This window comes from Dryobates pubescens, chromosome 4 (genome assembly GCF_014839835.1).
Source record: "Dryobates pubescens isolate bDryPub1 chromosome 4, bDryPub1.pri, whole genome shotgun sequence".
In the NCBI taxonomy this organism is placed as follows: domain Eukaryota; kingdom Metazoa; phylum Chordata; class Aves; order Piciformes; family Picidae; genus Dryobates; species Dryobates pubescens.
The window spans coordinates 3,436,469-3,464,270 of record NC_071615.1 but is presented as its reverse complement, the minus strand read 5'-3'; the positions used below and the strand labels follow the sequence as shown (position 1 = coordinate 3,464,270).

The following is a 27,802-nucleotide window of genomic DNA, read 5'->3' as shown; positions in this document are numbered from 1 at the left end:
GGGAATCAGGCATGTGCCTCCATAACCCAGTTAATTGATCACTGTCAATCACCAGTCACGTGAATCACAAAGCACATCGTGGCTGTGCTACCTACGTAGAGCTGCTCAGCTCTCCCATGTAGGTGTGGAGGTGGCCCTTGGACCCATCAGCAGCTGGGCACCCACAGCATACATTTTATGAGGTGAAATAAATGTTTCACCAAACCCCCAAAATTCACCTGGGCTGTAAGCCAGCACCATCTGCCTGTGCTGACTAGCAGACAACTGCAGAAGCACTTGGGTTTCTTCAAGGCTGAGTGTGCCAAAGAAAGGAGCAGCAAGGGAGTGTGGTGTACATGTGTGGTCCTTAGCTGGGTCTATGTGGCTCTATTGGTGGGCTCAGGTAGCATGAGGAAGGGACTGTGCTGGATGCACCAAGGAGGAGACTTGTGGCCCTTCCTGGCCTGATTGGGACAAAGGAGATCATGCCCTGACCCATCCCTGCAGCTGCCCACCAGCACAAAGAGTTTGTATATGCTGTAGCTAAACTGGCCAGAGGCTCCACTGCAAAGTCTGCCTGTAACCCATTTTCCTTGTTTCTCTGGTAGAAAGCAGCCAGTCCCACGTGTGTGCCTGGAAATGGGATGACACTAAGTTGCCTAAAGCCAAACAACAAAGTCATCTTGTGCAACCCCCACCCCCTAGGAGCAAACACAAAGCTTGGAGCAAAAGGGAAATGGGAACCCCTCCCAGATGGGCATGGTGCTCGGCATGCCAGCAGATTGCTTGGTCCTCACTGCCTCCTGCCCACATGCCCACTCTCTGGTGGCTTGCTAGGGCCTGAACCACGGGCACACAAGTCAGCCCAGCCACTGATTCGTGTGGTGAGCCATCAAGCAGAACATCCCATCGGCTCAGGTGTGGGCACAGGCTGTGCCACCACAGGACCACATCCTTCTCCCCACCAAGTGTGAGGTCCAGAGGGCACTGCCTGAGGATAACAGACCCCTTTCAGCAACTCTTCCTCCTCCAGCTTTTCCCTCCTGGCCCCTAAACAAGAGTTGGGAGGACAAGATAATTTGGGATGGAACAGGGAACCACATAGGATCTGTGCAGCCAGAAACCCTCCAGGAGCTGGAGGGGTGAGACAGCAGCAGTTCCTTGTCCCTCCTGATTATACCCCTCAGTAAGAGTGATCTGCTTCTAGGGGGAGAATTCAAATGTACATGTAGGACCACCTTAGAATAATGGCTTAGATGATAGTGTAATGGATTAGGTAATTGATGGAGCATCTGTGCAAAGCTTTCTGTGAAGTAAAATGGTGACCCCAGTCACACATAGTTTCTTTGTTTGTACAGTATATGAGCTGCTGCTGTTTGAGCCAACCAGATGCTAGAGCTGTGAGATTCTCACAGAACCAAATTACAGCAAATATCTGGACTGGGTGCAGATGAGCTTCACACCCTAGGTAAGGGACGCTTTCTTGGAAGTACAGAGGCAGGCAGATGAGGTGAAGGAAGGGGATGCCCTTTGCTACCTTTTCCTCTCCCGCAAAATGTCCTTTCAGCAGTTTCCAATCTTAGGACTGTGGGGCTGGGAAATTTATTGCCATCTCAACCCAGGGAGGAAGCTGCCCAAGGGTTAAAGTTTGAGCAGCCGAGCTCAGAAGACACCTCCTCCTCCTCCTCTCCTGTGAGCTCGGCTGCACATAAAGGTCAGGAAGGGGAAGAGCGTTTAGGAGGCAGGAGTGCGGCTGCGCAGGGCAGGGAGGGGTTACGCGGCAGCCTGGGGGACACGATGGATCTCCTGCCAAACTTTTCTTCTGCCACTTGGCTGCTCCTCGTCCTTTTCTTTAGCCTCCTGATCCTGTAAGTAGAGGCTCATCCTGCGGAGAGACCAAGGAGGAAAAACCTTGTTCCTGCAGCCTGGGTAGGGCTTGGGACCGACGCCCTCGGTAGGGAAGTGCCCAAGCAGATGGATTGGTGTTTGACAGAGCGCTCGGGGAGCGCATCAGGGCAGAGCCAAGGGCTGGTGAAGGGAGGCTGCAGGCTTCCATGTGCCCTCCCTGTGCCAGCTGGAAGCGAAGGAGGAGGCTGGGCTGAGCGAGGAGGAAAATAAAATGGAATTTGTCTAGTTATTTATTTGATTTGTTTTTCTCAGCAGAACCGAAAGGAGAAATAGCTTCAGTGGCTCTATCGCCAGCGAGCTCTGGCTGGTTGCAAAGCGGGTAGGGCTCTGCAGGCTGTGAGCAGGGCAGTAGGTGATGTCAGCCCAGGTGCTTGCAGGAACCCCTGTTCAAACAGTTGGCAAAATGGCCCTTTTGCTGATGTGGCTCAGGGGAGCTGTAGTGAGCTGTACAGGCAAAAGCTTCATTTTGCTGTAGTAATTGATGTCCCTGCTCGGCTGCCCCCCTGCTGCTGCTGCAGCTCTGCCACCTGAGCATCGCAGGAGGTGTGGAGGTCTTTGCAAAGTCAAACAGAAGGACAGGTCTCAGCTTGAGAATTGAGTCACCCTGAGACCTCTCTTCAGTCACAGTTGTCTCAACTCAGGAAATGAAATGAGGCCCCTGAAGAAAGACCTGAGGTGCCCAGTACATCCCCTTTGCCTAGTCTGGGCTGCAGCTCCTATCATCTCTTGTATCAAAGCGTGCCACAAATGGTCTCCTTCACCTCAAGCAAACCTGCACTTACTGCAGGAAGGGTTTCCTCAGCAGGTCTGCTGCTCCATAATTTCAGCTTTCTCTTGGTGACAGGAGCCAGTTATTTGAGCTATTTGCTGTGCTCAGGATGAAGAATCTTCTCTTTTCATTGCACAAACACATTTCCCATGCTCTCTGCTTGGCAGCTATGGGATATGGCCCTTCCAGACTTTCAAGAAGCTGGGCATTCCTGGGCCACAGCCTGTGCCATTTTTTGGAACTTTGCTGAGGTACAAGGAGGTGAGTACTGACAGCTGCTGCTCTGGAGCTGCCTTAGATTCTTCCTTGTAGCTGCTGCTGGGTTCCCCACCCTTTGTGCATCTCTTTCCTCTGCTTTTGATTTGGTTGACTGAAAAATGATGCCTTCAGTAGGAAGCTCTTCGGACACACAGAGAACACACAAGTTCAGGTTGATTTGAATGGGGTGTGCTGTGCTTTTCAGCTGCTTTGCAATTTAAATGATTAGTTTCTCCCTGGATTTCTACCTGCTTCCCAGCAGCTGGAGATCTGATGGAAACAAAGGAGCAAAAAAAAAAAGGCAAAACGCCAGAGACTGTTAATTTCTGAGAGCTGCACGTCTCTGTGCTTTGTGTCATCCCCATGAAGAGGCTGAATTAGCCCCAGCAATGTCATATCCAGCCACTTGCTGTTAGTCCAGCTTGAGACTTAAGCCAGACAAATGCATTTCTGTGTACCAACCTTACCAAATAACTGGGTAGGAGCTGGTCCCAGGTAACTGACTGTAAACACAGCACAAAATACTGGCTTCAACAACAGAGGTGTTTCAGCTTGTGTTTGCTGGGTTGACAGCATCCACATGGTCTCTTAGCTGATGCATGGTGAGTGCTGTGTGTCCCCTAAGTTTCAGCCTTAGATGTAAGATCAGTTCAATCCTTAATGGAAACAAAGCAAAACCAAATAGCTATTATCACTCCACTTCAGTAACCACGGTGGAAGATCTCCTGAGGGCAAGGCAGTAGCAGCTCTTAACTTGTTGAGCTGAAGATAAAGGACACCCTGGGATTTAGTTCTGCCTGCTCACTCTGCCCTCACTCCAGCTATGTACCCTGTCATACCTTGTCTTCATTACATTTTTCACTCAGGTTGGCTAGCAGAAGTTGAAAGTGCTGCTTTTTTTTTTGTTGTTTAATCTCTGCTCTTTTTTCCCTTCAGTTCAAATGTCCCCTAAGTGCCTACATGGCTTGTGAGAGTTTCCATGTATCACCCCCCCCAACCTCTTCCACTTACAATGGGTCTGTGGGACGTACCACACTGCCAGCTGTGACCTGCTTTGATGGCTCTTTGCTGGCTAAGTGTTCATTTCGCCTTTGGTCTCTTGCAGGGAGTCCAGAATTTTGATCAGATGTGCTTTAAAACGTATGGCAAAATCTGGGGGTGAGTTTCTCTCTGCTGCTCTAGTTGGAGGTGTCCCTGCTCACTGCAGGGGGCATGGGCAAGAGGACCTTTGAGAGTCCCTTCCAACCCAATGCAGTCTGTGAAGCTGTCAACTAAACTGTCTGAGGTACTCCATGACTCCAAAATAGAATGGGAAACAATGTTTATCATCACCGTGTTTCAGCATGGCAATTCCAGCAGTGACAGCTTTGGAAAATCCAGGTTCACCACTGGGAAGGTATCCAGCCATCTCTCCAAGGCTTCCCTCCTGTTGGGATTTCAGTGCAGTGCAGGGCTGGCATGATGGTAGCCAGTTTGAGGGGTCATTTGTTTCCATGAGCTTTGAAAATACCTTCCACTGCTTGGTGTCAAACTGAGCCTCACACCTTTGAAGCTGCTCTTCTGTCTGTCTTGAGCAGAACTCAAGCTGCAGGCTGCCACAGTGTTTTTTATCTTGCTCCCTGCTTCTCCCAGACCCAGGGCATGATCTACCTTTCAACCTGCCTCCCTTCTTCCTGCACAGCACTGGTTTTGCGCAGGGGCCTCTTAATCATGCTCCTACAGAGAACCTCTCAAACTGCAGCAAAAGTGTTGCACAAAAAAACCCTGGGAGACTTCATGAAACCCAGCTTTTTTTTTCTTTTTCTTTTTTAAGATTAAATGTTCCTGAGCCCCTTGAAGGCAGCAGCTTCCCTCAGCTGTGGCCGAAGGCTCCCTGCCCTTTAGCCCCCACCATGGCTTTGAAGTTCTTCTGTCTCTGTTGATTGGAAAATGGAGGAGACAGATGAGTTTTTCCCCTCTTGTTGCCTCACAGGCCACACAGAGAAGTCTTTACTCCGCAGGTAGACTGTTTGGTGTGGATTTACTGTCTCCAGCCACCAGTTGTGGAAGCAGAGCTCAGGCAGCCCAAGTGCAGGGGATCAGTTCTGTGGCATAAACTGTGTTTTATCTAAACCCACACTGCAGTGGCAACCCTTTAACACCACAGATGACTGCTAGAAATGCTCACACTGTCTGTTGGGCACACACTTCCCCTCTCTCCATTTTTACTACATAATAAACCAGTTTCAGGCTCATCATTTCAGCTGTTTTTTTCGAGAGGGGCCTCAGCTGCCCCAAACCCTTTGGGCTCCAGAAGTCGACGTGGAGGACTGGCCCACAGACAAAGCAGGCTGCTTTTGCTCCAGCTGACTCTGGGTTTCTCTTGGCTTAGGTTTTTTGATGGCAGGCAGCCTGTGATGGCTGTTTTGGACCCCATCCTTGTCAAAAACATCCTGGTGAGAGAGTGCTATTCCATTTTCACCAACCGCCGGGTAGGTATCTTGTCCCCTGCTTTGCTCTATGATGCAGAACATGCAGCAACAAAGACTCTCTTCTTGGTTTTTCTCTTCTCCTCTGGCCCTTCAGCAAGTAGTTGCTCTCTATTGTGCCCCAGTTTATTGATGGTACCAACAAAGAAAGTCTGCTATGGAGGTGTAGAGGCCACTGGGACATTGGGACATCAGCCTGGGTGTACCCTAGGGTGGATTTTATTTGACTGTTACACTTTCATTTCCATGTGCGTTGGTTGAGGTAGAGCTGATATGACTTTTAGGCTTGAGGGGAGGAGACAGTTCTTCACAGAGAGCGCTGTCAGCCATTGGAATGTGCTGCCCAGGGAGGTGGTGGAGTCACCATCCCAGGAGGTGTTCAAGAGGGGATTGGATGTGGCACTTGGTGCCATGGTTTAATAGTCATGAGGTGTTGGGTGACAGGTTGGACTTGATGATCTCTGAGGTCTCTTCCAACCTTATTGATTCTATGACTTCAGGGGTCAAGTCAACACTCTGTGTTGGGGTTTTTCGGTATCTGTCAAGTGGAAGGTGGTTGGAAACCTTCCCCCATCTTCCCATATCACCATGTCCCTTTTTGCTGTGCAGAACTTCCGTCTGAATGGGCTCCTGGGGTCAGCTCTCAACGTGGCTGAGGACGACCAGTGGAAAAAGATTCGTACTGTGCTCTCTCCAACCTTCACCAGTGGGAAGCTGAAGGAGGTAAAGCAGAAGCCCCTGGTACTTTACATCAATAGCTGGAGGAGGACTGAGCCATTTCTGAGTATAGAGCTTCCCCTCGAATGGGGAGGTCCCCCCATTTGTCAACACCACATCCATTATCATCTGCATTGTTGGGTACAGTTCAGCTACACAGTGGTTGTCTACCTATGTGGGCAGGGAGTCAGGAGAAGGGGATGGGGGATGAAGTGGCACACGAGGCAGTGCAAGCTGAAGCTGGTGACTGTATGACCTGTATTTGCCTCTTGCTAAGTGCATCATTCAGACCTTGGGTGCCCATTTTCCATGTTCATGCCTAGCTGGAGTGGGTGCTTAGCTGGAATGTGAGCTGTGTGTGGATTTTGGGACAAGGTCACATGGGCTCTCTGTAAGATGAAAGTGCTGTCTGGGGCTTGCTAATGAGGCCTTCCCTTTGCCTGCCCTTTTTGCACAAGCCAAAGCCTTGGCCAGTCACAGATGGCAGTGTGGAATTGTCCAGCCTTGTTGGGTGGAGGTGAAACCGCCAGCAGTGCCTTTTGCTTTGGTTTGTGTTTCAGATGTTCCCTACTGTTAAACTCTATGGTGAAAAATTAGTGAAGAACGTTGAGAAGAAGGTGGCTAATGATGAGTTTGTAGCTGTGAAGGAGTGAGTAACTCAGTGGGGATGACTGGAAAGAATTTGTATTCACTGTGGGGATGGGGCCAGTTTGGAGAGCCTTTTGCATGCTGCAGCATAGATCCCTTGTCAACTGCTGAAGCAAGCTATAGTGATCATGGGCCTGGTCTGTTCCTCAGCAGTGGGCTTGCAGTGTTCTGCTCTGCTCTGCTCAAATGGAGTAACTCTGTTCACTGTGTCATTTTACTGGGCATGCATTTTGAGGAAGGTGCAGAGCCTGTTCCAGAAGCCCTGCAAAATGTGGTATTTTTGGATGTCATTTTCACAGCCTTACAGATGGAAATCAGTGTAGAGCCTTCATTACCCCAGGCTGCACTTCAGTGCTTTCCAACCACAGCCTAGGTTTTTTAATCCTGAGAAAAATTGGGGGATGAATGCAACAGGGAAAATTCGGGCAAATACAATGATAGTTACCATCAAATCAGGTCAGGTCCAACGATGTGAGGACTCTGCATTGAGTCCTTGATTAAAATAATAGACCTCTTTCCCTAGAGGGATTCTTCTTTACTATTCTGGTTGAGTTTATCCCATTCACTGTCTCTGTTTCTCTACCTAGCCTTTTTGGAGCCTACAGCATGGATGTGGTGACCAGTACTTCCTTCAGTGTGAATATTGACTCCATGAGCAACCCCAGTGACCCCTTTGTCACCAACATTAAGAAATTCCTCAAATTCAGTTTCCTGCACCCCCTGTTCATGGTCTTAGGTATGATACACCTCATCTCATTCAGCCCTGAATCTGTCTCAGAGGTGCCAACCACTTGCAATTCCTGGTAGCTTCCTTGGTGGCTTTGATTCTTCTTTGCCGTGCAGTTGATGCTCAGCACTTTGCAGGATTAGGTTCACCCTGGGACATCTGTAGAAATAGTTCTCCAAGGAAACCAGAGTCAAAGTTTCTGTAGCCCATGTGGGTATTTGCAGCTCCCTCCCACAAGCAGAGACCCTGTCAGAGGGAGCTGCACTTAGTGTGGCATGATGGCCTTATAGTGATAAGAAGAGATTCTCAATTGCTATTGCATGCCAGCCGGGGTTAGGTTAAAAGAGAGCTGAAGACAACAAGAAGCAACTTTCTGGGTCAGAGTCTAGATTCACTTCTCTCCTTCCTGTGCTTTGTGCCAATTCTAGTTTCTTGGGCCCCTCTGAGCTAAAATATGTTGTGTTTTAATCTCTTTTTAGTGTTGTTCCCCTTTGTTACCCCCGTGTTGGAAAAGATGAATGTGACTCTGTTACCCTCCGAGGTCATGGAATTCTTCAAGGGTGTCTTCACAAAAATGAAGAAGGAAAGAGGAAAGGGCAACACCATGGTGAGCCTGACCCAGGTGGCCTTTTGAATTCATTCTGCTGTTCTGAGTGCAGGAGGGACCTGGTAGCATCTTCAGGCATTGTGGTGTATTGCCTGCTCTCCATGGCAACTCGCAGCTCATCAAAGCTAGGGAGGGGCAGAAGCGTGCCCTGCCTGGCATTCTGGCTGGAGAAAGTGTCTGTGTTCATAGAGGGTCTCCAGTCTGAACCCCAGCATGCACTGAAGCCAGGAGCATGCTTCTGGGGCTGTGAATGGAGCAGATACCTCAGCAAGCAGCTTGTGCTGGACACAAGGTTTGCCTCCTCCCCACACATCTTCTCTGACTGCCTCTATTTCTCCCCAGGACCGGGTTGATTTCCTGCAACTCATGATTGACTCACAGTCCTCACAAGACAGCTCCAAGCCTGATGAGGCAGACTTGAACAAAAGTATGTTGAGATCTGTCCTCCTCTCAAGCAGGAAGCAGGGTAGTTCCTTGTGTGGTTGAAGGCAGTAGAAGAGGGTTTTGGTCAGTAATCCTACAGAAGATTGAAGGTCTCAGAGGTGAGGCTGTAATGGTGCTCCTCACACATCAGCCCTTTTGTATTACCTCATCTTTGGGGATAAACCCTGAGGTCTGCAACAAAGAGCAAATGGAGTGAACATCTCCTTACTCCAGCTTCCTGTTTTATCTTCTCTCAAGGCCAAGTGATGTTGGCTGTCTTTCACAAAGCAAACAGAGCACATATGCTGCAGGTACTTTGCTTGCCTATGAGCTGCTCCTCTGTTCTTCACCATAGGTTAACTTTCAGACTTAGAAAATAATGCCTCAGCCAAGGCATAGTCCCAGCCCATCAACCTGAGTCAAGGCAGGATGCTTGTAAACTTCTGAGATATCTGCAGAGGGGCATTTGTATGACACTTTGCACTGCAGGCTGCATCCTGGCAGTGCTTGGACACTGCTGCAGTCTCAGCCTTAAATCCTGTGTTGTCCTTTCTACCATTGCCACGTTGTGCTCAGGGCTACTAATCCCTCAGCAGCACAAGGATCACTTCGTGGCTTTGAGGAGCTGCTGGACATCTCTTCATCTCTAAATTTTCCTGGCATGTACCCCTGGGTTCTTTTGGCTGAGTTGTGTGTTCCCAAAAGCTGGCTCTAGAAGATAGCAGAGACTTTCTGAATCAGGCTCAGGCTGCCCACTGCTTGAGTCTGTTCTTCAAGAAAGCAATTTAGCAGTGCTGATCTTGACAGAGGTTTTTGTGGCTATAGACAGTACCAGATCCACCTTTATGTGTTAGCAGAGGGTTACCTGGAGGGTTCCTTTGCCAACTGTTAACTAGTTATCAACAGCATTGCCTAGATGGATGAGTTAGGATCATGAATTCCCAAGGGTTAATCACCGTGGATTCCATTTTCTTGCATGTGCTTTTATGCCTCTTTTCAGCATTAAGTGATGAGGAGATTCTGGCCCAGGCTCTTATCTTTGTCTTTGCTGGTTATGAGACCACCAGCTCCACCCTGAGCTACATCTCGTACAACCTGGCTACCCACCCTGATGTACAGCAGCAGCTCCAGGATGAGATTGATGCCAACCTGCCTAACAAGGTGTGGGGGGAGTGTGGGGAGATGCTGGGGTGGTTTCTACCTATGCCTTTCAGACCATGGGCCTAAAGCCAGCTTGGAAACAAAACAGAGCAGAGGAGGCACTGAGATTTCCCCTCCTCTGGTCTCTGATGCCTAAAAGGGAAGCACTGGGGGTGGCTTGAAATTTCCTCCCCCAACATTAACTTTGCCAGACCAGCTCAGTTGGAAGCAAAATGAAAGCTGTATTTACAGGCAAAACTACAGTCTGCAATGGAATGGAAAGCAATGAATATGTACAAAATATGCAGGATTTGCAATATTTACAGGTATTTACAATTAACAAACAGCACAAGAACCCCCCTGGTCAAAGATCAGGGGAAGCTATTCGCTTCTCCTTTTCTGCCCCCACACCCATGTACAAAAGAAGGGAGAAAGAAGCAGAGGAATGTTAATACCAAAACAATGCAGCCAAGGTCAAGCAGAAGCAAGTTAGTATCTCTTCAGAGCAAAGAAGTGAGAAGAGGAGAATTGTTCTGGCACAACCAGTCTTATGGTAGAGGATGATCTCAAAGGTCTCTTCCAACCTGGTTTAGTTCTGTTCTGTTCTATTCTGTTCTGTTCTATCTCTCCAAGAGGATAGTTTAGAATTATCTTTATTTTCCTTTTTGAGGCTTGGGGAGACCTTATTGCTCTCTACAACTACCTGAAGGGAGGTTGTAGCCAGGTGGGGGTTGGTCTCTTCTCCCAGGCAGCCAGCACCAGAACAAGAGGACACAGTCTCAAGCTGTGCCAGGGGAGGATTAGGCTGGAGGTGAGGAGAAAGTTCTTCCCAGAAAGAGAGATTGGAATGTGCTGCCCAGGGAGGTGGTGGAGTCACTGTCCCTGGAGGTGTTCAAAAAGGGATTGGATGTGGCACTTGAAGCCATGGTTTAGTTGTCCTGTGGTGTTGGGTGATAGGTTGGACTTTATGATCTCTGAGGTCTTTTCCAAGCTTACTGATTCTATAATTTACATTTTACTACTTTTCTGAGAAAAATTGTGAAGACCTAGCCTAGAAGAGCCTGGGGTGGGGGTTGAAGTCCCATGTTTGTAGCCGTGCCGGTTGTGCTCCCCAGGCTACGCCGACGTACAGCGCCCTGATGCAGATGGAGTACCTGGACATGGTGGTGAACGAATGCCTCCGGCTCTTCCCCGCCGGGGGCCGGATCGAGAGGGTCTGCAAGCAGACGGTGGAGATCAATGGTGTGACCATCCCCAAGGGCATGGTGGTGGTGATCCCAGCCCACGTGCTGCATCGGGACCCGGAGTACTGGCCAGAGCCGGACGAGTTCAGGCCCGAGAGGTGAGGGCCGGGCGGGGGGAATAGCTGCACCTTCAACCCCGGCCCTGGGGGTGGAAATGGCAGCAAAAGTGGGGAATGCATGATTATAACATTTAAATTAGGCATTTATCATTGTCTGACATCCTAGTCCCAGCATTACCGTGAGGGGAGTTTTATGATCTACATCCATAAACTGTGCATGGAATTTAATTAACTGCATTGAAGGCAGTGACAGTGAGAGCAGCTCCCAGCAGCTGTAACACTCAGGGGTTTATGGCCAGATATTAAAGCAAGAGCCACTGGGTGACTGGCACGATGCCGTGCAAGCCAGCAGTGGAAGGACAAAGACAGGCAGGAAATAAAACTGAATTTCCAACTTGGGTTATGAAACAGTCCTTGCTGTAGGAGTCTCTGTCAGACCCTGTGAAAGGAGACAGCAGCCCCAGGCAGACCTGAGAGACTCTGGTTCTGATAGTCTCCAGGTAGCCATGAAGATGTTGAGGGTCAGCCCAGAGAGAGCAGGACCAGATGTGTGCCCTTGGTGCTGAAATGCCCCTGAAAGCTAACCCCCAATGTGGGAATGTGAGCTTTGTAGCAGCAGTATCAGAAGTTAGGAAGGGAGATGGGTGCACCTCTGGACCTCTGTGGTCACCTTGTATTGATGGAAGAAGGAACCATCCCAATGGGAGTACTCTGGCAATGGACATCTCATACCAGCTACTCCAGTAGCTCCTTCCTTACTCCAGTCGAAAGCTCAGGCATGGGTAGCTGGGCAGGAGCTCCTTAGGGATCACTTGGCCTTGCTGGCAGTTTAACAGAGATGTGCTGGTGTCTCAGGAGTGAGATACTTCCCTGCTGGCTTAGCATGGCTGGGGTTTGTACCTAGACCTCGTGTCCTGTGAATGGAAAGCTTTCTGGCATGAAAACTCACTGATCACGAGGAAGTATTACTGCAAACGCTCAGTGGCAAATGTCTTTGTGAAGCTGATTGTTCTCCCCTGTTTTTCATGATGAGGAGAGGAATGGCTGGCATGTCTCAAAAGCATCCCTGCCTTTAGTCACACAGGGGGAGAACATCTTTGTGTTCACTCACTCCTTTGATCTAGAGGGAAGACGTGAAGCTGCAGACCTGTGTGGTTTAGGGTTTGAAATCTGGGTTCAGTTTTTGAGCCAAGAGGGAGTTCTGAGGAAAGAGTAGCTATGAAATCCATTAGCATATTTCAGGTATTCCCTGTACACCTGATGCATCTGGAGATGCACAGCCAACTGCATGCAGCAGGATAAAAGCAAAGGCACGAGGTAGCTGTTGAGACAGAAATAAGGGACTGAGCTGGGTTCTTCTAATATGCCCAGGAACACGATAAGCTTTTACCTTCCCAGACACCTCATCACTTCAGATCTGAGAGGTGGCACATCCTGAAGCAGTGGCTTTTTCTGACTTCTGGTTCTTGGTTCTCATCAGGTTCAGTAAAGAGAACAAAGGGTCTATTGACCCCTACACCTTCCTGCCATTTGGAGCTGGCCCCAGGAACTGCATAGGCATGAGGTTTGCTCTGGTCATCGTGAAAATGGCTGTGGTTGTCCTGCTGCAAAACTTCTCCTTCAGGACCTGCAAAGACACTCCGGTGAGGATATGGGAGGATGTGTTTTAGTGTCTGCCTTTGAGTCCCACTGAAATGGCCCAGGCCACTCTCTTTTGCCTACATCTCAGGACAAATTCATGCCCATTAAATCCCTCTCTTCCCCAAGGAGTTCAGAGTCTGCCAGCTTCAGGCCCACTAAACCTTGTCTGCAGACTTAGGTGTTAACTACTTAACACAGAGATCAGGGAGGAAGATTTCACTGTGGAGGAGAGAATCATATGGGAATAACTGTAATTAAATCTTCTCAGCTAATTTAAGTGTTTCACCACAAGTTACTGATATATGTAGTGGGGTTTTTTTAAAGCCTTTACAGATGCAGTTTTAATGTTGGTGGAATATGTCAGGCTGAAATCCCTGTAGTCGTCATAGAATCATAATAGAATGGCTTGAGTTGGAAGGGACTTTAAAGATCATCTAGTTCCAATCCCCTGCCGTGGGCAGGGACACTTCCCACTAGAACAGGTTGCTCAAAGCCTCATCCATTGGCCTTAAACACTTCCAGGAATGAGGCATTCACAGCTTCCCAGGGCAACCCATTCCAATGTCTCACCACCCTCACAGCAAAGAACTTCTTTTTAATGTCTAGTCTAAATCTGTCCTCTAGTTTAAAAGCATTACCCCTTGTCTTATCACCAGATGCCCTTATAAAAAGTCCTCTGCCTCTTTTTGGATGCACCTAAGCAGTGGGTTGTTCTCTCCTCTATGGTGGACTATCAGTCTGCCTAGGAAGACCCTGCTCCAGAGAGCAAGAGGAGTACCCCTCCAGCCAACCCAGCCTGCTCCAATGCTGCACCTTGCAACACAAAGATGTCTGTGAGAGATCCCACAACACCAAAATTTGTCTCCTGTGGGCCACTGGGCAGCCTCCAAAATAGTAATTTTCAAGCAAATGCAATCTGAGCTAAATTCAGCTTGGTGACTCTCTATTCAGGATCCTTCCAGGTCTGGGTTTTACCCAGGATCTCTGTGAGCAACACATGCAGTGCTGATGAGTCAGGCCCTGCAGGAGGGGGGTGTTTGACATGAAGTAAAGGCAGTGGTTGTTGGAAATCCTGTGTTAAACCCTCCTGAGAACACGGCAACTCCCTGTGGCTCGGAGGCAGGTAGCACCAGGGTGTTAGCTTCCAACCTCGACCTGATTTTCTGGATTGACTGCTGGGGAAGTCATTGCCATTAACACATTTTGTTCATGAGATGAGCTTGGGAAATCAGAGCAGAGGGGGCAGCAAGTGTATTCAAAGGACATTTATTGTAAGAAACAGAAAAGTCCTTATTAAATTATTGCTTGGCATGGGCGCTCAGCTGGAATCTCTGCAGATTCAGATTGCAACTCAACTAGTAACCTGGAGGTGAAAGACTGTAATAGTCCATTAACAATGCAGTGACCTATCCACCCTCCCCCAAGTCTAATGACATTTTTCTAGTCCTCTGCAATCCATAAAATTGATTCTTTTTATAACTGCCTTTAATTAAAAGGAGACAAGTTAAATATGTATTGTATTATTGGTGCCCATAGGTTTATGGGGCTCTTTCGGCCCGTTTTTCTGCAGAGGATGTCATGTACATCAGATCAGAGAAGGAGGGGGGTGAAAATCATGCTGGAGCATCCCTTTAGAATATGTATATGTAAGCTGCAGCCTCCTCTCACTCCTCCACTGATGGCACACTGGGCTCCAAGCCACATTGCTTAAATATCCTGAAACAAATCTTACTGGGATGTAAGGTTTTAATATAGCTTGTTGGGCTGGGGTTATATTACCCTTGTCCTGCTGGGGAGGAGAGCTGGGATATGAGCAGCATCAGGTTGATGGAGGAGACCTGGTAAAACACTCTTCCCTCCTACACAAGATGACTTCCTCTGGCACCAGATTTAAAGGTTCTTTCCACTGATGTTTCCAGACCACCTCATCAGAGCCCATCACCTCTCTGTGAGGATTCTTTTCCTTTGGTACTCAGTCTGAGCAGCAGTCTCAGTTTTGTTTCTCCAGGAGTGCTTATTGCTCTTCCAGCTCCCATTCCAATCTCACTCCCCTCAGCACTGGCTTCAGCATTGAACAAAATGGCACTGCCTGCACTTCCTTAGCTGTGGCTCACCAGATGGATTTTGGCTGGTTTTCCTCTCCATGCTGGCATGTTGATCAGTGCAACTCATCTGACAATACCATGTGAAAGCCAGAATTCACTAACCAGCTTTTTCAAGAGGTGGGGGCTATTAAATCCCAGCTTGTAGCTGTTTGCATGAGCAGTTAGTGGGAGTCCTGCTGTAAGTACACCTGTAAGCTAGGAAATGCATTGGAAACAAGGGGTGGCTGAGATGTATGTGGGCTGTAGGAGTCCTCTTGGTATCGTGATTTTCCCTTTTCCCAGCTTACATGGCTATTTTGTGTTTGTTTTTTCCCTCCTGCTCAAGATCCCACTTGTTCTGGACACAAGAGGTTTCATGCAACCAAAGGATCCCATTGTGCTGAAGATGGTCCCTCGATCCCATGCTGCTGTGGAGGAGTGAAGGAAGCAGAAACAGATCAGAGACTCTTGTTTGATGGTGCCTCCTGTCAACTCTTGAGAGAAGACCCAGCTTGGTGTGTGTGCTGCAGAAATGGCAGTGCTGCAACATCCCCCTCCCCCCCCCTTTTTTCAACCGGAGCACGAGGGGTTTGGCCCAGAATAATCACACGAGCATCATCCTAATGAAAACGAGCCCCAGATGCCACTGTCCCCCAGCACAATAGGCATTTTGCAAGACCAATTGCACTCAAGTTATTTGGGCTTTTTTTTTTTTCCCCTCTCCCCCTCTCTCCTTCTGAAGAGGCACTTTTCTAAGCAATTTGATTCCAGACACTGTCAGTCTCTTCTGGCAGTGCAATTTAAATCAAGATAGGGAGAACAAATTGCACATAGTTAAGTAATGCTGCCATCGCTCCTGTCCCTGCTGCCTGCTGGGGTGACTCTCTAAGTCTCCTGGTTTTATTCTCCTGGGAATGCAGAGTTGTCCAGGGCTATTTCCTCAGCTGTGTGCTGTGACCCTGACAAGTGTTATAATGGTCACATCCTTGCAGGAACGAGCGCCTGCGGCAGATTTTCTGATGCTGATTTACTTAGATTTTTCTTGTGATTTTTAGATGGCTTTGGCAAGATTCAGAGCACAGATGAGTTGACTGGAGGAGCCCAGAAACAAGCAGTTACCCCTAATGAGTGGAGATTTGCAGAGTGGGAGAGAAGTGCCCCACATGTGTTTCCCAATTGTTTGCTTATTTTCCCGCAGGCGTGCAGCCAGCTCTCATAGAAGGCATTGTCAACACAGGCACCATCTCTACTGGTACCATGACATCTTTCAGTCACTGATTCGTATTAGGCCATTGTAAGGCCAACTTTACTGAATTAATAATGAGGCAAGGTGCAGCACTGAGATCCTTCAGATGTCCCAGAGAAGCCTAGTCTGGAAGAAAAGTATTGCCTTTGGCTATTGAGAGCTGGGAAGTCTTGCTAGACTTTATCACTTTTTAGGCTCCAGAAGACCTGTATGCTCACAGTTCATATTGTTCCTCAAGAAAGTGCTACTGGAGGGCTAACTGCAATGTAAAGTTCGCTTAACTCTTCTGTAACCAGCTGATGCCAGTCTGCTTGTTTTTTCCTCCATACAGAAGTGAATTTCCTAAGCCACTGGCCAGACAACAGTGTGGTGCCTATCACCTCTCCCACCTTCCTCACTACTTTGGTGGGATCCTAAAAGGATCCTCAAAAAAAATCAGTGCCACAGTGATAGAAGATGTCTTTGAGAATTCATTCTTCCACTGTCACCTTTTAGCACCGCAAGTTACTGAGGGTGTGGTCTTGCTAGTGTCAGCCAAGTATTTGTCTTTCTGTGAAAGTAGAAAGGTTTGATTGCAGTATCTGTACTTGCAGCCACGAGAGCAGCTGGCCCCATGCAGGGTTCCAAGTGCTCTCCATGCACCTGCTTTGCTGTACCCTTCCACAGGTTCCTGCTTCCAAGGTGTCAAATCTCTTGCATGTATCTGGATACATCTAACCCAGTCGCTACCATCTCTAATGCTGCTTGGATTCCTGGGAGATGAAAACCTTATATCCCAATGGAATCTCTCTGTGTATCATCAAGGGGAAGAGCTGCTGCTGGAGGTGAAGAGTTTAAGATAACAGCAGCCCGAAATAAATGGTTGAGCAGAGTCAATGCTGTTGTGCAGTCTCTCCTATTGCAAAATTTGCCTTGGGTGCACTGTTTGCTACGTGGCAGGTTTTATTTTTCTCTACTAGAAAAGTGTAAGTCCATTATGCATCCCTTAGTATATGTTCTATTTATACTTTCATTCTTTATGTTTTAGGAATTGAGTAGAAAACCCCAAAGGAGAAATGATAACCTTTCTGCAGCAGATTTAAGTTCCCCAGTGAAAGACACCCTTGACTGGAAGTGTAGGGAAAGAGTAAGGAGGCTTCTCTAGAGAGTCACCAATGAGCTGGGTGAGAGGCTTAGAAAATTCCCAGGAGCTTGGGCAGCCACAGCTTCTCCTTCTGCCTTTGTAACCTGCTGCAGTGCAGCTCCCTTCGGCTGCCAATGCAGGAAAGTGACAATTTGTCTTTGTTTTCAGCTGTTCCTGTGCCCTTTCTTAACGCCATGGCACTGTGTTTGGCTGTGCTGACAGCTCTCAGGGGAGAAGGACAAAACAGAGAAGCGGTCAGACCCCTGGAGAACAAACAGCCGCAAAGTGCCTGCGTCCTTGCAGCAGTTCAGAAAAAGGGGCATGGAGAATCCTTGGGTCTCTGCCTTGAGAGGTGACCGAGATGATGAGGGTGAAAAAGTCACAGGCAGCATCACAGGTCAGGGATGAATTAATAACCTTGCTGGAGCAAAGGCTGTAGCTTGGCCGGTGGCAGTAAGGGAAGGTTTTGCATCGTCACTCCATGCCTGTATGAGAATTAATCACTCGCGTACGAATGTCAACACCACAGAAAACATCCTTCAGGATAATCTCTCTCACAAAGCTGCTTAACATTTTGGTAGTACACAGTTTGCTTGCGGGTGTCAAAGGTTTTCAGCCTCTCTCATCTCTCTTCAAAGGCATCTTGACCTGTTGGCATCTCACGCTGATGAAGTGGGTGAGCAGGAGCTGCAACCAGCAGCAGATGTGCCGTGGAGAGACCAGCCAGTGAAGGCAGAGCATGGCTTTATCTGCCAGCACCTGCATAGGGTTCTGGCAAGGGACAAAGCAATGCTGGGGTCTGCCAAAACTCAATCTTCACTGAATTCAGTCATGTTTAAGAACAGAAAGCACACTTTTGCTGGTTCCCACTTGTCTTAGGTTTTGCCATCCTTAAAGAATAGATTTACCATCACTGGAGAGTGGTTCAGTCAAAATGCTTGGAATTTTCCTGTCCCTGACCTAGGTTTGCACAGAAGTTGTCCCTATTATTGCTGGTGGTGCTGTTCTAGACATGCTGCTGAAGAGAGACAGGCCTGCAGACACCCTTATTGGATGCTTGATTCAGTTAAAATCGATGGAATAATCAGAGCACAGAGTCTGCCCAAAGGTCAGGAAGCAGTGATTTTTTTCCTGCAGCAGCTTTGGTCTTGAGCTCTTGTTCCATTGTGAGGATTGCAAGTAAGAGCACATCAGCAGGTAGGTCATAAAAGTGTTATGACTGCTGGTATTAAGCTGACAGGCTAATGGAACAAGTGCATAACAAGGTCTCCTAAAATAGAGAGGTAAATTCTTTGCGGTCCTGATTTCATGGGCAGCACAAAAACGCCCTGGCGATGGGCGTGGTGCAGGCTGGGCTGGCATCCTGCAAGGCAACATGCAGAAGAGCCTCAAAGAGAAGCCCACCAGCGTAGAGGAGGTGAAGGATGCCAAGAGAAGGAGAAGCCAGACCATGGGACAGGAACAGGTGAGGACAACACCTTTGTCTCATCCCAGATTTCATACCCCCAGCCTCTCCCCTATCCATCACACAGTGGCACCTCTGTGGTTTGTCAGCTCCGTGTTTGCCAGCAGCAGTCACCCACAGAAGGATGAAAGGACACAATGGGAGGACTCATCTCTCCTCACTCAGGCACACCTACAGTATCATCTGGACACACAACTTAGCATGGGATGAATTTGCAGGAACACTTTGATCTTTCATTTTTTAAGCTCTGTGATTCAATCCCCCCCAGAGCTAAGGTAAATGGCCACGAGGCAGCTTTGGTGGACTCAAGGTTTCAAGTCAAACAGCAGTCATTTGAGCACACTTTTAAAGTTCATATCATTTGAATGTCATATGTCAGACTGATGCTACTTCTACTGAAGGCAAATAACTGTTTATTCCCCTCACAGCTGGCCAGCAGTCTGACATTCATTACTGAAGCCTTGCAGATGCCAGAGGTTGAAGCTACCTGTAGGAGTGCATCTATCAAAGCCGTCCATCTCTTAAGGGTTATTCCCTGTGATACCAGCTCATACATTTTAGTTCAGACTCATTTTATAACTGCCACAGGTCTGCAGTGGGTTTTTCCTATGTCTGGGCAAGGTCAGGCATTGTGTTTTGCCTGTTCCTTCTGAAGTTAGGTCGCTACTTCATTTTTCACAGCTTCTCCTGGGTTTGGGCTCACTCAGTGTGCCTCCAAGCTTTATGATGTGAACATTGCTTGGCCTTACAGCTGTGCGCCGTGGCCAGCCCATGGGAGCATGGTGCTGGTGGCCCAACCATGGCATCTTGATGCAGCTCCAGCCCTCCTTGGGGCCAGTATTGTGAATTCTCTTTCTGGGGAGTAAGTTCATGCATGAAGTACCTGCTGTTTTGCAGCTTATTGGGCATTAAAATTGTTCAATTGGCTGCAGAGGAGTTTACAGAATCAAAAAAAAAAGCAAAAGAGAAGAGACAACAGAGATGATCAGATTAGACATTGCCCTGAACGTCACAGAGCAATTTACACCTGCACAAAGAGTCTGTGGAGTTATATTGAATCAGACCTGGAGCATTTTACAGCCACTTTGCACGAGCATAAATGATAACATAAGGTGCAAAGGAAACAGCCAGCCGGACAATTACAGGGCGTCTTCACACGCCTTATTAATCCTCATTACAGCCCTCTGTGCTGAGCCTCTGCATCTTCCCTTCCCCGCCAAGTGCTGCTGAGGCTGTGGAGCCAATTTAGTCACCTGCCAAACTTCCAGTGTCTGACTGCTGCTATCGACGTGTCCTTGGACCTGGGGAGCTGGATGTTCCTTAGAGGCATCTGAGATGCATCTTTCTGAACTATAGAACCGTAGAATTGTCAGGGTTGGAAGGGACCACAAGAATCATCCACTTCCAACCCCACTGCCATGGGCAGGGACCCCTCACACTAAAGCAGGTTGCTCACAGCCACATCCAGCCTGGCCTTAAAAACCTCCAGGGATGAGGCTTCTACCACTTCCCTTGGCAACCTGTTCCAGTCTCTCACCACCCGCATGGTGAAGAATTTCTTCTTAATATCCAATCTGAATCAACCCATTTCTATTTTTGTTCCTTTCCTCCTGGTCCTATAATTACCTGACACCCTAAAAGGTCCCTCCCCATCTTTCTTGTGCCCCCCCTAAAGAGCCAGCTGCTTCCTGTCCCACCAAGCTCCTGAGCAATGTATGATGTTATGCTAAATAGAAACATATCTTTTGGTCTTTTTTTCCCCTCTAAGCTTCCTTCCACAGGTATCTCAGGAAAGGGGAGTGATGTTCATGCCCCTACAATATTGGGTTCAATTTTGGGTCCTTCACTCCAAGAAGGACATTGAGGTGCTGGAACGTGTCCAGAGAAAGGCAACAAAGCTGGTGAAGGGTCTGGAGCAAGTCTTAGGAGGAGTAGCTGAGGGAACTTGGATTATTTAGCCTGGAGAAAAGGAGGCTCAAGTGAGACCTCCTCACTTTTACAACTACACAGTCTCAAGATGCACTAGGGGAAGTTTAGTCTGGAGGTGAGGAGAACGTTCTTCACAGAGAGAGTTGTTAGCCATTGGACTGTGCTGGCCAGGGAGGTGGTGGAGTCCCCATCCCTGGAGGTGTTCAAGAGGGGACTGGATGTGGCACTTGGTGCAATGGTTTAGTAGTCATGAGGTCTTGGGGGACAGGTTGGACTTGATGATCCTTGAGGTCTTTTCCAATCTTATTGATTCTATGAAGTGAGATGGGGGTCAGTCTTTTCTTCCTAGTATCAGGTGATAGAACAAAAGGGAATGGCCTCAAATTGCACCAGGGGAGCTTTAGTTTGGATTTTAGGAACAATTTCTGCCCGGGAAGGTGGTGAAGTCACCATCCTTGGAGGTGTTCTAGAACTGTGTGGACATGGTGCTTTGGGACATGGTTTACTGGGCATGGTGGTGTTAGGTCAATGGTTGAACTCAACGATCTTAGAGGCCTTTCCTAACTGAAACAATTCTATGTTTCCATGATTCTACAATTACTATTTTAGCGCAAGAAAATCTAGGGTTTTTCATTATTATTATCAGACTTTTAGGCTTGGGGTTTCTTTGGTTTGTTTGTTTTGTTGTGGGGTTTTTGGGGTGGGTTTTTTTCAGTGATCGTGGAACAGGCTGCCCAGGGAAGTAGTGAAGTCACCCTCCCTGGAGATGGCTTTGAAAGTGTGTAGACATGGGCACTTTCAGACACGGTTTCCTGGGCATGGTGGTGTTGGGTTGACAGTTGAACTTGATCTTAGATCGTGATCCAACCTTAATGATTCTGTAACAGGCCACAAGCCTTGCCTTTGCTGACAGGCTTGTGAAACAGGATGCTGTGTGTGCAGGTAGGTTGTGAGCCTCTGGATGCAAAGGAGCCGAGATTGAAAACGATGATTCAGCCACTCTGGGAGCAAGAAGCTGGCAGAGCTGTGGCTGTGCACTCAGGTTAATAACCCAATATACAGCTGCCCGCATCGCTCCGTATCTACCATAACATTTCACGAGCCCTGGGATTGTTTGCTGTAGCTCTCACATTTATATCTGCTACTGAAGCTCCTTAAAAGAAAGCAGCTGCTTGGTGTTTCTCAGCACTCCCAGAGCTCTCACCCCTTTCCCCACTTAGAGCCTCTTGCTTAAAAGCTGGTAGACCTGCACTTTTCCCGCTGAAGATGACAAGGAAGGCCTGATGAGTGTTGAGCTGTGCAGGCAGGAGACAGCCTGGATCGTTAGAGCAGTTGTAAGCGGTTGGGAGATTGGCTGTCTAATGTTCTTTCTGGGAATCTTATTAATGTTATCTTATTATTTCATAATAGATATAACCCATGTGTGAGTGCTGGCAGGCTGTAATTGGGCCTTGCCAGGGAATTACTCATATTTTTCATTCTTGAAGGAATGAAGAGCGTATTGTGTTATGCTAACGACCTCATTTGTGTGGATTCCATTCACTTGATATGTCTCACTCGTGAAGTATTACAACTGGAGCAACCATTTCTCACTCAAAGTAAACGTCAGGGTGTCTCAAAGCAGATGCTTTCCTCTCCGAATGCTGAACGCATGCCTCCACTGTGTTTGCCTCTCCTCCAGCAGCTGCAGACTCAGTGGTTTTCTTGCAGAACAACTTTTGCCGATGGTGGTGCACATCTTTCCTTCCTCTCAGTGTCTCAAGGTTTGGCTGGGGTTGCTTAGCCTGGAGAAGAGGAGGCTTGAGGCAGACCTTATGGCTGTCTACAACAACTGAAGGGAGGTTGTAGCCAAGTGGGGGCTGGTCTCTTCTCCCAGGCAACCAGCACCAGAACAAGAGGACACAGTCTCAAGCTGCACCAGGGGAGGTTTAGGCTGGATGTCAGGAAGAAGCTCTTCGCAGAAAGAGAGATTGGCCATTGGAATGTGCTTTCCAGGGAGGTGGTGGAATCACCATCACTGGAGGTGGTTAGGAAGAGACTGGACGGGGTGCTTGGTGCTGTGGTTTAGTTGAACAGATGGTGTTGGATGTTAGGTTGGACTCGATGATCTCAAAGGTCTCTTCCAACCTGCTCCTATTCTATTCTATTCTATTCTATTCTACTCTACTCTACTCTACTCTACTCTACTCTACTCTACTCTACTCTACTCTATTCTACTACAGGAGCCATGGAGCTGGAGCACTGGACCAAGCTGCACCTAGACGTTGTGGACTCTGCTTCTCCAGAGACTTTCAAAACCCACCAGGACATATTCCTGTGCACCCTGATCTAGTTGAATCTGCCCTGGCAGTGTGGTTGGACCAGGTGATCTCCAGCAGTCACTTCCAACTCCTACCACTCCATGATTCTGTGAGCTTTTTGAGACTGGGAGAGGGGAAAGTTACTTGTTATCTGTTGCTGCTTTGTAAATCCTTTCTGCCTGTTTCATAACCCTTGTTTTGGCCTTGGGCCTTTTGGGGAGGTTTGTAAAACACTACAAGATGTAGAGTGCCTTCCCAAATTCTTAGCTGAGGGAGTTTTTCAACACTCCACAGGGTAAAAGTGGTAGTTTGAGCCATGGAGAACCTTCCTCCCCATACTTACAATTACTCTCTTTTGTGTGTGCATCAAAGCACAAGCAACACATCCTCGCCAATAAAAGCCCTTTCTAATTCTTTTTTATCCTCCCCAGGAGAGTCCTTAGAACCCTGTGGAACCTGGAGCAGCCCTTTAATTCCTCCTGCTTTGGTCCTCTCCGCTGCTTGGGGCCTGCTGTTGTAGCAGCCGCGCCGGCTGTGAAAAATGCTGCTCCTTAATCGAGCAGAGCAGTGGCTGCTGAATGACACAAAGCATTACCTGCCCACGGGGACCCAGCTCTTTCTGCAGCATTATCAAAAGTGTTTCCATGCATTTGTTTGCAAAATGTCTTTATCCAGCCAGGAGAAATGTCCCTTGAAGTCAGCTAACCAAATAAATAAATAACAAAGACAATACAGCCAAGGAGAAAGTTTCTAGAGGGAAATAAGTGATGGATTGAAAGAGATTTGAGGCTGTTGGGTTGTGCAGCTCAGTGTATGATGTGACAGGGGGGAGTCCTCACTGTGCTGCTTCCTGATCTTCCATTTTAAATGAAGTCCTAAGAATGCTGATTTAAAATGGGTTGAAGAAACAAAACAAAATAGCATGATGTGCACTGTGAAGTTTTTTTAGCCCTTAAGAACTTCTTTCATAATATATCTGCTGGTAGCCATGTCAAAAGAAAGCTCTTCCACCAAGGTGCTGTTACTGCCAGGATCATAGAACTGTTTCATCTAGAAAAGACCTCTTCAGATCATTGAGTGCATCTGTCAACCCAGAACCAGGACATGGAAGTGGCACACCAGAAGTTTTTCAGTGTGCTCATGCACAAATCTGAGCAAAAATAGGAATGATTCCAGTTTTCAGATACAATAACAGCTAACAACAGCAATCTTGACCTGGAATTTGTCTTTGCTTTGCAAGAGCATCCCTAAGCAGTCTGTGGAGACCAGAGGAAAGCGTTGATTAACACCAATGTTAATGAAAACAAACACCAACTGAAATTCCAGGCACCAGGATTGCTTCTCAAAGCATTCAGGGATAGCCACAGATGCAATGCAGTAGAAATCCACTTTGGCTACCAGGGGATATTTCTTCCTTCAGACCCAAGCCTGGAGAAGGGCAACAAAGCTGGGGAGGGGTTTGGAGCACAAGCCCTAGGAAGAGAGGCTGAGGGAGCTGGGGTGGCTTACCTGGAGAAGAGGAGGCTCAGGGGAGACCTTATTACCATCTCCAACTACCTGAAGGGAGGTTGTAGCCAGGTGGGGGTTGGTCTCTTCTCTCAGGCAACCTGTGACAGAATGAGAGGGCACAGTCTCAAGCTGCTCCAGGGGAGGTTTAGGCTGGATGTCAGGAAGAAATTCTTTACAGAAAGAGAGATTGGCCATTGGAATGTGCTGTCCAGGGAGGTGGTGGAGTCACCATCACTGGAGGAGTTTAAAAAGAGACTGGATGAGGCACTTGGTGCCCTGGTTTAGTTGATTAGATGGTGTTGGCTGATAGGTTGGACTTGATGATCTCAAAGGTCTTTGCCAACCTGGTTAATTCTACATTCTGTAATGAGAACACCACCCATAGTGGAGCAGCCCATGACCTTGAAGTGCTGGTACAATTGAAAAGCTCTCTCAGAACTGCAGAAGATCTGAGTGCTCCCAGGGCTGACTTCCCAGCCCATAATAATGTCTCCTCTGGACCTACATGGGACCTGGATACTGTTTTCATGTGTGTCCATGGGCTTTTTCCATCTGTGTGTTTAACTCACTGATTCGACCAAAGGAAACACAGGACTGTGAGAAAATTATTAGTTCCCTGTCCAGCCAGCTTCTTGTTTTGATTCATTCCATTCTTGTCACTTTGACTGAACTAAATAATTAATCATGTTACTGAATATAATTAGGGCTAATATCACCCAGATTATAGTAGCCAGTTCTAACAATAATGTTGGTAAGAACATCTAAATAGCCTGATATTTAATTACAGCCTGGCTTGTTTGGTGATGTACAGATTTGGGACTCTCTCTCTCTAAATTTTGGCCAGCTACATTGATTAAATGAGAACTTTTTATAGCTAGTGTTCAAATTATCAAATACTTGCCTAAAGCAATCCCATTGATCAAGTGTATCATTTGTAATACAAATGTTTTTATTAGGAGGCTTTGTTCAAGATAAATGAAGGATCAAATTAACTGGAGATTGGATTGAATAGAAAATGCTGCAGCTGGATAATTTCAAGCACTGAGGCTGAACATTTCTTTCAAACGATGAGAAGTCATCAACTAAGTCTTAATATAAAGCATGCACAGAGAGGCATCTCTGTATTGATTCCTCCCATTGCTGTGGCTTCACACAAAACACATTCGGCTTTTGGAGGATAGGCTACAAACCTAGAACCTTGCTTCAACTAAAGCAGCCTGAGGTTTAATTCTGGCCCACATTAGGTGTGACTAGAATAGAATAGAATAGAATAGAATAGTCCAGGTTGGAAGAGACCTTCAAGATCATCGTGTCCAACCCCTCAACCAATCCAACCCACCTAAACAACTAAACCATGGCACCAAGCACCCCATCAAGTCTCCTCCTGAACACCTCCAATGTTGGTGACTCCACCACCTCCCCAGGCAGCGCATTCCAATGGGCAATCACTGTATAAAACTTCTTCCTAACATCCAGCCTAAACCTCTCCTGGTGCAGCCTGAGACTGTGTCCTCTTGTTCTGGTACTGGCTGCCTGGGAGAAGAGACCAACATCCGCCTGTCTACAACCTCCTTTCAGGTAGTTGTAGAGAGTGATAAGGTCACCCCTGAGTCTCCTCCTCTCCAGGCTAAGCAACCCCAGCTCCCTCAGCCTCAGTGTGCTATCAAAACACCAACAAGCACCAAACCCCCCTTCCTGCTCCCTCATTCCTCATCCATGTTTTGCTGCCTGCTGTCCCTCAGTTCAAGTCCTTGTGCAGCTCTGTGCTCTTAAACTCCTTTGCATGCAGACTGGGGCAATCGTTTCCTTCCTTGGGGGAAGGAAAACTGCATGAAGAGAACCAGCAGAAACATTTAATTCTTTAAGTGTTGCAACATTTGTGGCAGCACATCAGGCTCTGGACATGATTGAGAGTTTATCCATGACCAGCCAGTGGAAAATGCCTGTGTGAGTGAGACGCTGTTACTTTATATATAGGTGCATTTTAATACAGTCTGAATTAAAAAAGCTATTTGGGATTACATTAATTTTTTTTGGCTGTCATGTAGAGCTGTAGATATTAAGTGGTTGCTTTCTGAAATAAGTCTCCCTTCTCTACAGCCTGCTCCCAGAGCAACATGTAAAGTGTTTGCTGATACAGGAATTACAGATGTTGGAGGAGCTGCTGTATAACCTCCCAAGATTTACGTCGCCTCCCCGAGGATTCGCCACGGGCTGACTTCACAGGGAGAGGTTTTACAGGCATTCAGGATCTTTTGAATATATCTCCAGAGGCATTTGAAATAATCAGAGGAAACCCCTTGAAGCCCATCAGATAAAGTACACAGTTAGGAAGGGAGCACAGAGGTCACTTAGTCCCCGTGGACAAACTATTTTTGGCTTATTCGGGGACACAAGGCCAAGTTTCCAACCTGTGCTGAGCTCTGGCTTCATGAAGAACTCCAGATGCTTTCAGCCCCACCCCAGATCCAGGCTGGTCTGGTTTACAGCACGAAAAGAAATGCAAACTTTCTAAAACTGCTGGGTTCCTTCTTAATTTGGGTTAGAGAGGAAAGTTCAGCTCTTAGACTCTAACCACTCCTCATGGCCATCCCAGCACTCCACTGATGTGCCAGGCTGCTGCTCAAGCAGTGAGATACGCAGTGGAGATTTTAGGGAGAATGATTATGTTATTCATTACTTCAGTGAAAGAAGTAATGAGCCCAGATGGAATTACAGGTGGTGATGCAAACCAGAGACTTGTTTTTCTCAGGTGTCATTTCTGACCACCTCACCTATCTGTCTAAATGTACATGGACAGGTATGTAAGTGTCTGCAAGTATCAGAAGCCAGGTATACGAAGGGTTACACATATACATCTTTGTCCTGTTACATCCATAGTTTGGAGCTGTGGGGCTTGGGGGTTTGTATTCTGCTTTTATGCCACAGCCAATAACAGCTTATTGCCTTCATCGTAAGGTTTAAAACCCAAGACCATTACCTTTGCTGAAGGAAGCTTAAACTTCACTTTGCAAAACTGCAGTGCATTGGTGCAAGGTATATTTTCTCCAGACAAGCTACAGCTATTGTAATAAAAAAACCCAAGCAAACAAGCAAATTTATGAGTTATATTGAAAGAGACTGGGAGTGAGAGCAGGTTAACCCCTTTCTGCTACAGCCAAGGCTGCAGCTCAAGGACATTGCTGCCAACAGCCCAGGGAAGTGAGGAGTGAAAGTAACAGCCTGTATTGATAATGGGAAACTTGGTATGAGTCAAGCAATTTAATTTCTACAGGGAATCCAGTGATTGAAAGCTGCACTAATGCTGATTAATCCCCCTCCCTCTTTTCTGTCTTCTAATTTCTCGCCACTCAGTGCTTTTTCTTCCCTGCAGCTGATTTCTACCGTGGTGTGTGGCAGGACACTGTGTGCTCCAGGCACTGACAGTGTAAAACCCTGCACATTATGCTGTTACCTTCCTTAGTCTGGATTGCAGCTTCCATCCCTGTGTTTCTCTCTGCTGTAATGCTAAAACAACTTCAGTAGATCATTGGATGTGGCACTTGGAGCCATGGTTTA

At 47.6% G+C, this 27,802-nt stretch overlaps 1 protein-coding gene across 1 annotated transcript; it reads left to right on the top strand.

Moving 5' to 3' along the window:
- The first annotated feature begins 1,755 nt into the window (after positions 1 to 1,755).
- On the top strand, positions 1,756 to 15,214 carry LOC104297093 (cytochrome P450 3A29). The gene is made up of 13 exons (XM_009897000.2): positions 1,756 to 1,847; positions 2,824 to 2,917; positions 4,020 to 4,072; positions 5,286 to 5,385; positions 5,992 to 6,105; positions 6,660 to 6,748; positions 7,335 to 7,483; positions 7,954 to 8,081; positions 8,424 to 8,508; positions 9,505 to 9,665; positions 10,760 to 10,986; positions 12,428 to 12,590; positions 15,019 to 15,214. Exons 1-13 carry the CDS (start codon positions 1,777 to 1,779, stop codon positions 15,112 to 15,114), a joined length of 1,530 nt encoding a protein of 509 aa, XP_009895302.2. The 5' UTR covers positions 1,756 to 1,776; the 3' UTR covers positions 15,115 to 15,214.
- The last annotated feature ends 12,588 nt before the right edge of the window (positions 15,215 to 27,802 follow it).

Coding starts and splice junctions, on each gene's coding strand:
- LOC104297093 (XM_009897000.2), top strand. CDS start 1,777: ATGGATCTCCTGCCAAACTTTTCTTCTGCCACTTGGCTGCTCCTCGTC. Junction 2,918..4,019: donor CTTTGCTGAGGTACAAGGAG/GTGAGTACTGAC, acceptor GGTCTCTTGCAG/GGAGTCCAGAATTTTGATCA. Junction 10,987..12,427: donor GACGAGTTCAGGCCCGAGAG/GTGAGGGCCGGG, acceptor GGTTCTCATCAG/GTTCAGTAAAGAGAACAAAG.